Genomic DNA, 13,625 nt, shown 5'->3' with positions numbered 1-13,625 from the left:
AGCACAAGAGGTCCATCTAGAATTCTCCCATTTGTTGAGTGCTTAGAGTTTGATTGTGAGATTTCTTTTCCTTTTTATGATAATTTATTATTATTATTATTTATAGCATTTTTAATTTCATTGTGGATAAAACTAGCCTGGTAGGTTTTCAATAGTAGTGTTTATAGTCATACATGTATAAGTCTAGAAATTTTAGCCAAATAAGTGACTCAAAAAACCTGGGTCGACTTTATCCATGGATCAATATAAATACTGTACTTTAATTCTTATCAAAAAAGGAAACCCGGTGGAAGGAGACATCTTAATCTCTTCTGGGAAAACCTAAAAGAAGCATCGACCCTCTCTACTATCTCATCCATCCAACCTTTAAGGTGAGCGCAAACATTTACGCCTGGCAACATTTTAAAAGCTCTTTAGCATCATTTCCCTTTACTCCGTGCCTTACATCTTTTGTATAAATCTATAAATCAATATTATATTATATTAACATTTATTTATAGGGCACTGCAAGATTTGCACAGCGCTTTACATTAGCAGAAATCAGAACGAAGCGACAATAAAAAATCTGCCAAACGGCGTACGGTCTGAAACATCAGTATCACAAAATTAAAACATCTCTAAAATAATACATGTGTTTGGGACGGGAATCTTCATGCAATGAGACTTTTTGAGGATAAAAATGTCTTTCAAACACTGGAAGGTAGTGCTGTGCTTTCATTGTACCAGCTCAGCTGCTATGTATGTATAGTGTATATATATATATGTGTATGTATATGTATAGACTTATCCATGAGTCATATCAAAAATCCATAATTTTGGCCCCAAAACCTGCCCTCGACTTATACATGAGGTCGACTTATAGTCGAGTATATATGGTATTCAGTTAGTAGCTCCTGGGAATGAAACCCCTTCCAGCTCATTAGGAATGGTATGATCCATGCAAAGTACTCCTACAGTTCCTCCGAGTGGAAAGGAGTGTCATTCTGGCTCCGACTGAGCAAAGAGAATTAGCACAGAGACATCAATCCAGGGGCTGACGGACTGGACCAAGACAGATTTCCCAATGGTGCTCCGAATCCCTCTGCGCAGAAGTGCCAGCTTCACCCCAGACCACCAGACTGTGGCTGAGGCACCCACTCCTCCGCCGCTGAAGATGGAAGCCAACGTGGTGGTACTTGGAGCAGACCGTGTGGGGAAATCCGGTAAGTTTTTTGCAACTAGGAGTAAAGTCTGGTAAGATGAACCCAAACTAGAAAGCATGTCTTGCTATCAGGAATTTCAATCCTACACATCTGTTTTTTCTCCCCCCAGGAGCTGAATAAATGACTCTTTTGGATGCCCAATTTAATATGTAGAGATATCTTGTAGCACCTTTGAGACTAACAGAAGGAAATAAATTGGCAGCATGAGCTTTCATAGACTTCAGTCTGCTTCCTCAGATGCATTTCGTGGAGTGGAAGCCAGGCAAGGACATAACGTATATACTCGACTATAAATCAACCTCATGTATAAGTCGAGGGCAAGTTTTGGGGCCAGAATGATGGATTTTGCTATGACCCATGGATAAGTCGAGGGTAAAATTTAGAGGCACTTAGCAAACAATCTAAAGGATGAAGCGAAGCAAAACAATGTCAAAGAACTTCTTTGTGTTTACTCTTAAGACTGGATGGATGAGAGAGCAAAGGGGGTCGGTGCTTCACATATTATATTGCTTTTTACCAGAAGATGGTTCCTTCTTTTAAATAAGAGTTAAGATACTTACTGTACTTAGATTGACCCATGGATATGTCAACTCAGAGGGTTTTGGGTCAATTTTTTGACCTAAATTTCTAGACTTATACATGAGTAGAGTATATATCTGCCATTGATATGTGAGGATGTCAGTTCAAATTACAAATCCTTTGTGTATGGAAATGAAGTTGCAGGTCCAGTTTTAGCAACGGTCGTTTGTGCACAAAAGCATAGGATATGAATATGCCCAAGTTAAATTGCCACACAGGTCCACTTTAAAAGCTCCTGCTTTTTCTCTTGAGCTGTGGAAAATATTCTCTCATTGACAAAAGCCAGAGATTTTAAACTGGATCTATATGTAAACTTAAATTGGACACATGTAACCAAAAGACACACTTATCCAGCTCCTTGGGGACAAAAACCACAGATATGTAGGAATGAAACTCTGATATCTCTGAGTAAGACAAATTATACAGCATTAAAGAAATTGCTAACATAATAATTTCATTTCTTAAATGATACAATACAGAGGAAAGAAATCGTGGAGTTATCTATGCCATTCAAATTACTCTCAAATGACTTTTAAAAAAGAAAGACATAATGGGTTTGCAGACACCTAGCAACACACATTTCTACTAGAACTAACAGCTTGTAAAGTAAAGCCCACTAAGTTTAATGAGGTTTGCAACTATGCAAAAAAGGATTGCAACCATAATTGCATAAAACTGACCTAATGAACAGCTATTGTATTCATATATTATAATCCCATTATAGTCTTGTAGATAGTTTCACTGCAAAGACTGGATGCAGTATCAATGCAGGATTAAGCTGAGGCATTACTAACAAATCAATAGCTCTAGTTTATGCATCCCACAGAATGATATCGCACATAATGCAATTGAATTTACTCCCAAATAAGGCTGGATTTAGGATGATAATGCCTGATAAAGGTGATGGTAGTAGAAAAAGAGTCAGTAGAATCCAGTGAAGGAAGGAATGGCCCTGAACTTGCAAGACCTGAGCAGGGTTATTAATATTGGATAATATGCAAACAGTGTGTGTTTGGAGATCTCTCATTCCTGAAGGAGGTCTATCATTTGCATTCACCAAAGCTAATTTGACAGCATATAACACGAAGGGCTGGATTCACGCCTTCACATGTACCACTGAGGAAGCCACATTGAATCAAATAGGACTTAGTAAACATGCATAGGATTGCAACCTAAAACTCTTAGCAAGTATGCTTCATTGGAATGTGAGCACATGTTCATGGATGGACATGTAATGACGGAGCTGCAAGATTATGTTCTTGGTTTTTAAAAATGTAAAAGAGCTATTTTGAGAATGTTCATATTTAGAAATTATGAATTTTCCTGCAAGGCTTGTTGTTGTTGTTGTTGTTGATCACATCTCTCATGCTGAGAAGAGAAAATAGCCAAGTCCTCTGCACTCCAGATTTGTCCTATATAACACTTACAACTCCCACTCTTTTTCACAGCTTTAACTGTGCGCTTTCTAACCAGGAGGTTCATTGGGGAATATGGAGATATGGGTGAGTGTTATTTTTACCTTCATGTGGTATAGATTTGTACTTGCTGTTCTCTTGCTGTCCACCTTTCGGAAACTGGATGAGCCAGTGAAGCAGAAAAGTCCCCATTGCAAGAACTGATTTGGGGCAAAGGTGGCAGATTTTAGTGGCAAGGAGGCAAATGTCAAATCAGTTTAAGGGCTACCAGCGTGCAAAGCTGTACACTCACAGTGTGGTTTCCCCATTGATGAGCTTGCCAAACGTCATGATGTTAATATTATGAAAATCAGTTCTTCGTACTGGTATGAATCCCTGGAGAGTGCTACTTTTATTTTATTTTATTCAGCATCTTCAATTCTCTGGGTGTTATGCTTTACAGAATAAGGTAGTTAAAAAGAAAAGTCAGCTCCCTGCCCCAAGGGGCTTACAAATTAGGTTTTGGCAATGGAAGCATACAGAAGAGGTGGGGAGGAAAGATGGAAATGAAGGGAGACAAAGATAATAACAAGCAAATCATATGAGGACGTGTAGTTACAGGATTCACTCCACTTGAAGGCAAATGATTTAAGTTGAAAGGTTCACGGAAAAGGTGGGTTTTGAGGAAGGAACTGAAGGAAGATGGAGAATGTAGCACAGCCTTCATCCCTCACCTTTCAACTTGTTGGACTGCAACTCCCATCACCCTGCTGTCAGCAAGCGGAAGATTATAGGAGTTGTAATCCATTCTGGAAGGCTCCAACATGGAAGAGACTGGAATTATGTATTTTCTGAGGGGTGCTTAGAGGCACTGAGGTAGCAGCAGGTGGGTGGGTGATACAAACCCTAAGAGAGCAGAAGATTTGTAGCCGGCTAAGGATTTGAAAAGTGATGGAAGTTATTATTGAGGACACAGTGCCACTCAATTATCTTGAGGGCACAGTGCCACTGAGTGGTATGCCTGTCAGTGCTCACCATCTGAATTCAACATTAGAGGAAGATGATATGCTACTGATCCTACGCTTGTCTTGTCAGAAGTCAGTCCATTGATTTTAGTGCAGGATGCTTCAAAGTAAATGTGCTTTGGACCACAGACGGCCTTGGAGCTGTTTAATGTGGCCTTTAATGTGAAAGATAGAAGTTGGTAGCATGTACTTTCGTAGGCTTGAGCCTACTTGATCAAATTCATTTGATGGAGCGGACAGACCTATATATCAGCCTCTGTGTGAAAATGTTCATAGGAATGCAAAACTTGGTTGATGTGGAGATGAGCTGACAAGTTCAGTTTTAACTGTGGCTGTTGGGAGACAAGGCAAGGATGTTGCATAAAGCCAAAGTTAGTAGATAATCATATGAATGAGTATCAGGATGCAGCATGGGAGTCAAAAAGATGATAAGAGAGTCCCCATGAGGCGGGGGGGAGGGGGGAGTTTAGCTAGTGTTATAATGTATGTAGTGTGTCAGGAAACCATTGTCTATGTTGAACCCACTTCTGATGGACTGCAGCTTGTCGATATACTCCAATTTTGATGTTTCTCTTTCCATTCTTCCTTTTTGTTCAAGGACCACAGTTGTGTTAACTTTATGCATTTACTGGGAGAAACCACGAGCATAGCTATAGCAAAGGCCAAGGCATGCTGTTCCAAAATCAACAGTTCCAAATTCCAAGTGGACAAGCATTGGATCATTAGTATATCATCTCTCTCTAATATTGAATTTAGATGGAGTGTACACAGGGCCACCAAGAAGTATGAGCAAGGTATTGCTATGTGCAGGGGAATCCTGAGGATTATAGATGTACAGAAAAGAAGAACAACCCTCTTTTTAAAAAAATCTGTGCAAAAAATGAAGCCCAGAGAGGCACTGAGATCCACATAATGGTGGGCCAGCATTGGGAGGGGGACCCCAAGAAATAGAGTTGCCAGGTCAGAAGTATCCCAGGACTTGAAATTTCAGGCATGAAACCTAAGGTCTTCAGATGTACCCTTGCAATGTCATAGGAGACAGGCAGATCCTGGTGATATCATTAAGGAGCAAACACAATGGTGCACAGAATACACCATTCAAATAAATGAAACCTTTTGCCCAGCACACTCTCATCCTGAGATTCTGTCCCCTTCCCTGAAAACTGGAGAAGAGCCCTTGAAACTCATGGTTAGGCTCTGAGATCTGGCAACCCTAACCGGAAAACTGGGACTGACTTAAATTGAATGGTAGGCTGGAATCCTTGGGGGATAGAATAAACGGCAATATTTTGTTGCAGCTTGCTTGTCTTCCCCAAGCCAACACCCTTCAGATACACTGGCATACAACTCCCATTATCCATATATATATATATATATATATATATATATATATATATATATATGAAGATTTTAGGATATGTCACCACCAGAAGGAAAAGCAGTAGTTTAATCCCATTGCCAAAACATTTGTGCAAACAAAGCATGATCAGAACGCTATGTCTTTCGGCTACAACCCTCAGGATTCCTAACTGGAAAAGTCAGTGGGATGAGGGGTGTGTTCAGAGAGTCGTAATCCTAAAAAGTTATTTTCCTATGATCTGGGCATGAGCCCAGGTGTCTTGGTGGTCTGCGTCAAATACTCATTTTATGTTTCCTGCTTTGTGGGTCTGCTAGTGTCTGAATACCTAGGGAGGAGTGCCAGGCTGGAAAGAGAGTGAGATAAATGGGATAAATCCCTTGGGAGTGGCTTTCTGGCAACTACAGCCTTCTGCTTTTTCCCACCCAGAGTCTATCTACACCCACACTTTGGCAATGGAAGGCAGAGAGATCCTCTTCCACATCTGGGACTTTCCTTGCTCACAGGTGAGAGAGCTTTCCCACACTTATCACACTTAATTATCTAATTTCCAGTATTTATATTTTGTCTTTAGATGAAAGCAAAAATGTTCCTGATGAAATAATCCCCCTTCCACCTCCTGTCCTTTTCCATTTTTAAAGTTAAAAAAGTAAAGTAAAACAGGTAATTTTTAAAAAACAAACATGAGAAAGAGAGAGGGAGAGAGATTTAATTTGTCTCAATTAGTTCCAGAAGGTTTTGAAGAATGTAAAAGTTTCCAAAGCTCCATGCCAAATCCCATTCCCTCTTTAGGTGCTTTCAGCTGTCCACTGAATACCTAGTGGCATCTTCAAAATCGATATCTCATCTGTCTCTTAATATTTATTTATTAGGTAATTGTATATCATGCCTTTTCTATAATGAGATTAAACTGGTGTAAATGGCTTTCCTATTCACTTTATCCTCATAACAACCCATGATGTAGGCTAGCTTAAAAGAGCAGAATTGACCAAAGATCACCCAGTGAATTTCATGGCTCAGTGAGGACTAGAAATTAGAACCCCTGCCCCAGTCCAATACTAACTATAGTAACACTGTGTTTGCCTGCCTGTCTGTCTCTCTGTCAGGAAATTTTCACCCGCATTTAATTAAGAAATTTAATTGCTATACATATATATAGGTCGATTTCATGTATACGGTGAGGGCAGGTTTTTGGACATGAATTATGGATTTAGATATAATCTGTAGATAAACTGAGGGTAAAATGTAGGGGCATATAAGAACGGTTGCAGAATGAAGGTACAGTACTTAGGTGGTCCCATGGATAAATCAACCCAGTTTTTGGGGGGTTACTAAAATTTTGCAGTGTGTTCACAAGTATAAACAAATGGGATACTTTTATTCATATAGTATGTTGAGTGCAGCAGGCAACATCTGCTTGTAGATTTACATGGATAAAAAGAAAACACATCTATAGAATTGCAGATTTCTGACCCCAGTTTTAGACCCACTTGAATCCACTCAGGATTTTACTGCTACTTCTCCTGCAGCCGCTTTGATCTGAAAAGGAGTGCTGCCATTAGGGAATTAGAGTCCAGCAATGGCAGAGCCAGTATGGCATAGTGGTGTGAATGTTGGGCTATGATTCTGGAGGCCAGGGTTCAAATCCCACCTCAGTCATGAAACCCACTGGGTGACCTTAGGTGAGTCACACTCTCTCAGTTTGCAATAGCAAAGCTCCTCTGAATAAATCTTGCTTAGAAAACCCCATGATAAGTTTGCCTTAGGATCACTATAAGTCAGAAATGACTTGAAGGCACACGCACAATGGCAGAGCTACCATTCAGCTTCAAGCAGCTGCAGGAAATGTCATGGTAAAATCCAGAGTGGATTCACCCACATGGCAGGGAATCCACCAGCTGTCTCTGCCTACATGTTTTGCAGGAAGAGTTAAGTGTCATCTGAGGAGAAGCCTCTCTTTCTCCCACAAGATTAACCATTTTTTAAAGACTGAGTTTGCTGCCTGCCATTTTTATGAAGGCTTTGGTTGCAAAGAAACAATTTAAAAATGTTTAAACGTTCCACCCAACTAACTGAATGTTCCATCCAACACCTGTTTTGTCAACTAAAAACTGAAGCTTAACTTGTTTCCGTTCTCAGGAGCGGGTGGAGGAGAGCTCCTCTGAGGATAAGCGTATCCAGTGGGCCGATGGCTTTGTCCTGGTTTATAGCATCTGTGACCGAGCCAGCTTCAACAGTGTCCAGCCCAAGATTCAAGTCATCAAGGCAGCTAAGGAAGGGCCAAGCCAGGAGAAAGTGCCCATTGTCATTGTGGGTAACAAGAGGGACCTCCACCATCGGCGAGCAGTTTCCAGCGAGGAAGGCCGCCTCCTTGCCCTCTCTATGGACTGTGAGTTCTATGAAGTGTCTGCTGCAGAGGCCTATCATGGGGCTGTCATGGTCTTTCATGGCCTGGCGGAACGCATCTGTGAAGCCAAGCTGGCTCTCAAGAAAGGCAATGGGATCCGCAGCATTGTCAAGAGCGTCTCTGCTGTGTTTGCCCGGAAAAGGACAGACTCAATGTGAACTGAGCCAGGAATCTGAGAATGCAATGACATTTGGCTTCCTTCTCACACAGATTGTGGTTTCTCTCTGTGTAAAATGAGCTGCCTCTTTATCCTAGTAACCCCATAACCAAAAACAGGAGGCTGTAGGGCCAGCCCAGTCCAAGAGGCACTACTACAGACGACAGCTTGGTGTGTCAAAATTCCCTGGCAAGAGGATACACAATTAATCCTGCTTCCCCACACCAGAACCTTGATGTGACACAATTCATGTCAGGGGGCATTTAACATCTTTCCTGAGGCCTCCTGGAAATTTCTCTGGCTAAGCTAAAGGTCTGATTTGGGTCTCCCATGTAGCACAGTAGCCTAGACACTTTAACACATTGGTTTTTGTATGGGGTTGGATCTCTGTTCCAAACAGGCTGAACACCCTCATTCCATCCCATATGTAGATAATAATGCCATTCGATGAAAGGTTTTACATATGTAATTGTTAGCCTGGAGTTTGCAACACCATGGAAGTTACCTTATACTGAGTCATCTGTGGTCTACCTGACCTAGTATCCATTATCGTGATGGCAGGAGCTATCGAGAGGCCAGATCCCACCCCAGCAATACTACCTGAGATCCTTTGGCTCAGGGATGGGCAATACCTGCAGCTAGTGCTGGATTCATGCACAAGCTAAGTAAGGGGCATTCTCAACCTGAGGCTGAGAGTCCATGACTTGCCCAGATATCTAAAGCCCCCATTAGCAAAAAAAGGGAGACAAGAAGTAAAGTGTCATAGGTATCACTGTTATTTATAACACATTATATCAAGTTCTATATCCTGTCTCCCTTAAGCACACTGGACTGACTGTGCCAGGCTGTGCTCACCCTATAGGTGCTTGAATCTATCTCCCTTCTTAGTATTAGCAGGTTAGATGAGGCTTGTCATCAACTGTATCTTTCCGCTGAGAATAAGATTCATTTCCAAATTCTCCTCCAGCTTCCTGTTCTGTCTCCTTTGCTTGAGACTTGGCTAGTCATTGCCCGTTCTGTAGCAGTGTGGGTAGGCTCCTGGAACTTGGTGTCCTCCTCACAAGTCTTTCCCTCCCTCCTGATCTGTTCACTGACAGCATGGCAGTTGCTGTTGTGAATTGATGTACAGCACACGCCCAGGCAAATGGAGGCATGGCTTCTTTCCAGGACCTTGTGTGGGTGCGGTAGATCTTAAATAATCTGGTCCTGGTAGAAGCTGCAGCTTGTCTCCAGCTGGAAAATTTTGCTTCAGGCCCCTGACGGTTGATGAAAAGCATAAGAAATGGATAGGAATTGGCTTCTCAGCAGAAGTTCTCCTTCTCTCTCATTTCCAGGGCTGGTCCAACCATAAGACAGACAGAAACAACTGGCTCAGGTGGCAGATTCTGAGGGTACAGCACTGGTAGCCATTCATTCCTGAGTACCTCCCGAACCTTCTGTCTGCTCTCCCTCCCCTAAAACTAGTCTCTTAAAAGCTCTGTCCTGTTGGTAGTGTTTTAATAAAATCCAGTTGTTTGCCCAGTTAGCATCTGTATGTGAAATTGGGAAGGAGGGTATCTTGTTCTTTGCCTTAAGCAGCAAAATGTCCTAGGTCAGAGGTCTGGCACCAAGTGATTTTTCAGGAGGAGAGAAAGGTATTCTGTATGTGTTGAGCGCAATTCTTCCTAACAAGCCTGTAGATGCAAAGAAACAGGTTTCTGTTTAACACAGTAACATAAAGGTAGCTTTCAAAATCTATTCTGGGACCCAGACCAATAAGATAACCTGACATAGAAAGAAAAGCACTAAAGCTGATGGTTGAATTTATTCCCTTTGAAAAGTGATGCAGTGGACATAAATTTAAGAATGAAATTGTTAATATTTCAACAGAGATTAATGGAAAGCTGTGCAGTTAGCTAGGAAGAACCAATTGCACCATTAGAGGATGGAGGCAGTCACTGTAATTTTCAACTTAACCTCTTTCACAAGGAGAGGAGAATCTCAAGAAGGAAAAAGGTATAAAAGTGTTAAGTGATAACAATAATAAGTGATGTAGACAAAATGTGTAGAACAATGTTCATCCTCCTTCCTGTCAATACTAGAACTCAAAAGCTTTTTGCCCAAAACTAAGAGCATGCACATGTGAAATGAAACAGCCTATTGAAACAGGTTAGGCTTGCACAAGTAAACAAAAACATTTTCAGCCTACTAGAGTCCATTTGAAAGCTTCTTCCAAAATGCATCCAGTGACATTTTTTTCTTTACTCAATCTGCATCTTTCTTATGATTTCCATTTTGGTAACTAAGCTTATAAATCTGTGCTCTTTAAAAAAAAGATAACATTCTGAAGGGACCAGTAAGGCAGGCTTATCTATTCTCTTCCTTTTGCATGCCATGCATGTAGAGTAAGGGATACTGGAGGCAGCTGCTGTTTACCTTGCCTGTTATAAACAGGCACAGCTACAATATGATTTCTACCTTGAGCTTCATTGCTTTCTTTGCTGCAGGCATGCTGCTGCACCCTAACACTGAAAACCCGTGTTTCTCCAGCCCTCTTATATCAGTTTTTAGCTGATGTTACTAAAAACCTTCCAGCTATACAGCTGATGAGGAAAGTGGGGGGGAAGACATAAATAGACTTTGCAGAAAAAACGAAAGAGAGAGAGCTTGCTTGTCAAAGGCTTTGTTAAGTGAAGTATACTTAGGAAAACTGCAAGGTTTGCAGAAGTGTAAACCATCTCTTTTTTGGGGGGGAAAGAGGTTTAAATGGGAGGAAACCCCAAAACAATCCGGTGAGAACTTAGCATGTGCAGTGATCACCCATTGTGTCAAAGAAATGGCAAAACTGGGCAGAAGAGGAATGGAACAGAGATTTTCTTTGATAGCTCTCACTAATACATTACACAGTTAAGTCTCAGCATTGAAAACATGTCCCTGGGCTGAATCACAGCAGGAAACAATCATTCCTCAAATCCAGCTCATTTTCTGATGGTGGGTGGGTGCAGACATGCTCATATTTCTTTACTTATGATGCGGATCTTGCTGTGCTGTATCCTTACAGATGTAAGTGCAAAGTATATAAATAAAATCATTGTTACTGGATTCAAGAATAAACTATGCTGGCACTTTACGTTCCGTAACAAGGAATAAAGTCAAGACATACCATACCCATTCAGAACTGTTCAGTTTCAGCTTTTGTTCACAGGAAGAGAGAAAACAGAGGGGAACTAGGTCAGCCGTCAAATGATCCATACTTACAGAGGCTGGCAGAATTGCAGGCCATATAGGTTGATAGTATGGAATCTTTATAAGCTTCCATCTATACGTACAAGTTGTCACATGCAAATTTTATGGAGAATTTTGTCTTCTTTTTCTATTGATTCATTTCCACTTTTGGAAGAATAACTATATGCCCCCTGCCCACCATAAGAAACATATAATACCTGTCTGGATCCAGGCCTCAAATTAAGAAGACTGGCTTCCCAAAAACTCTGTGGTTTCTCAGACCTATGAACCTGGATCCTCTGCCAGTCTTCTTTGGCCTGTCCAAGCCCAGCTTCCTGCTGACCTTTCAGAGATTCACAGTCTATTTTTGTCATTGTGATTTTAGGTAGGAATGCTCTTGTTTTACACGCACGTTTTCATCTGTGGCTTTGCTAAGGTGGCTGTTTTTGTAGCTGTCCTCCCTGGATAAACTGTTCTTTCCAGTCAGTGACTACATAGTTAGGGAGCCCTGGTTTAGATAAATACTTGTCTGTAATAGCTATACAAAGAGGCAGCATGGTATAGTGGCTGATTGTTGGACTACGGAACCAGGTTTCTAATCTTCATTTGGCTATGGAAAGCCCTTGGGTGACCTTGGGCAAGTCACACTCTCTCAGCTTCAGAGGAAGGCAAAGGCAAACCCCTCTGAACAAATATTGCCAAGAAAGCCTCTCTGATAAGTTTGACTTAGCGTCACCATAAGTCAGAAACTACTTGAAGGCATGCAGTAACAGCATATTCAATGGTAACTGTACTGGCCATACAGCAAAATAAAAAATCCACAAAAGGACAATACCTTTATTGGCCAATTAAAATACACAAAACTCAATGCAAGCTTTCCAAGCTCCACTGGGTTCATCATAAGCCAGATGTTTAAAATGTCATACAGGAGGGGAAAAAAGTGACAGGTGTTGTAGTCACAGGCCTACATTTTGTATAGATGTTGCCTCTTCTGTAGTTCAGTTGGTTTGGAGAGATTTCATTTTTAAAACTATTTTTATTAATACATAATTTAAAAAGCATAAAACTACACAGAAGGAAGCAAACGTTACCAACCCACCCCCCAACAACATCCCATTCAAATCTAAACTAATCTATCTAAACTAAATAAAACTGCACAACTAATACAATACAAAAGACAATACAAAACACTAAGGATATTTGTGATTTTCAGTTGTTTGGTAAACAGTTATAGTGAGTTCATTTTCTACTTCATCTAAGGCTACCCAAACTAAAGTAATGAACATAGTTTGAGTACTGAATAAATAATTGTGATCTGACTTCTAAAATACTGAATGATTCAATTTAGGCTTTCAAACCTGATACTGTCACCCTTCCCCTTTGTTACTCGCATACTCTATAAACAGTTTCCAACCTTCTCTTAGAAACTGTGTCCCTTAGAAAATGTAATAGTTTTAACCCTGAAGCCGCTGCTGGTCAGAGTACACAATCTGGAGCTGGATGGACAGTTAATCTGCCCAGGTGTATATGGCCATTTCCGATATTCTTGATACTCCTTTCTCTCTTCCTTGTACATTCCTTTGTATTAGATAAGTTAAAAGTTGATATGTACTCATTTGTATAATAATGGTACCCAGAACTGTGATGTGGCCACTTGCTGATGGATTCAGCTTTAGCTTGTGAAGATTCTGCACGGTATGTGTGTAATACACTTATTTGTTGTTGTTAACTCTTCCCTTCCTCCGCTTATTTTGCTTCCTATATTATAATCCCTGCCTTCCCATTGTGGGGTCAGAAGCTGTGGGAGGGAGTTGTGCTTAGTCAGACCTGATTCCCTTTGCAAAGCTGAGTGGCATTTTGCAATAATGATTTATTTACAGAAATCCACTTGAACATAGCTGGAAGCACACAGCTTAAATGCTCCAGCTGGCCAAGACTCACCATTCACACATCTGCTCTTCAAGGAGACAACTTGCACCCCAAATGCTGTTAGTTTGCGAAGTCCAAAAATCCAGTTCTCTAAGCTAATCTTTTCATTTCTGTCTGATAGAGAATTGCAGTTTCCTGTTCCTTGCACGCACAGACTTCTTGTCTCCCAATAAGTCAGGGCTATCCACCTACCAATGTTTCTGACTTAAAACTTCCATCAGCCCTAGCCAGTGGGGTAGGATTTGGGGATCTGCAGTCTAAAAACACATTTAAGGCCACATCTGCTCTAGCCTAGGAGAGAAGAAATGTCCAACCATCAATAACAATGCTACTATTTTCTTTCTGTTCAGTTCAGTCAAGGCAAATGTACT

The 13,625-nt window shown here is 41.0% G+C and overlaps 1 protein-coding gene across 1 annotated transcript; it reads left to right on the top strand.

Moving 5' to 3' along the window:
- The first annotated feature begins 147 nt into the window (after positions 1-147).
- LOC121935421 (ras-related and estrogen-regulated growth inhibitor-like protein) lies at positions 148-11,370 on the top strand. The gene is made up of 5 exons (XM_042476921.1): positions 148-371; positions 957-1,202; positions 3,230-3,283; positions 5,987-6,063; positions 7,697-11,370. The coding sequence occupies exons 2-5, from the start codon at positions 1,064-1,066 to the stop codon at positions 8,120-8,122; spliced, it is 696 nt and encodes a 231-aa protein (XP_042332855.1). The 5' UTR covers positions 148-371; positions 957-1,063; the 3' UTR covers positions 8,123-11,370.
- Positions 11,371-13,625: the final 2,255 nt, after the last annotated feature.

The sequence above is a fragment of the Sceloporus undulatus genome, chromosome 6 (genome assembly GCF_019175285.1).
Source record: "Sceloporus undulatus isolate JIND9_A2432 ecotype Alabama chromosome 6, SceUnd_v1.1, whole genome shotgun sequence".
NCBI lineage: Eukaryota > Metazoa > Chordata > Lepidosauria > Squamata > Phrynosomatidae > Sceloporus > Sceloporus undulatus.
This window is presented reverse-complemented; position numbering and strand designations above follow the sequence as displayed.

What these genes read in the sequence shown, in the direction of transcription:
- LOC121935421 (XM_042476921.1), top strand. Translation starts at nt 1,064, where the DNA reads ATGGTGCTCCGAATCCCTCTGCGCAGAAGTGCCAGCTTCACCCCAGAC. An exon ending in AGACCGTGTGGGGAAATCCG is followed by an intron (nt 1,203 to 3,229) that starts GTAAGTTTTTTG and finishes TCTTTTTCACAG; the next exon opens with CTTTAACTGTGCGCTTTCTA. An exon ending in TGGGGAATATGGAGATATGG is followed by an intron (nt 3,284 to 5,986) that starts GTGAGTGTTATT and finishes TTTCCCACCCAG; the next exon opens with AGTCTATCTACACCCACACT.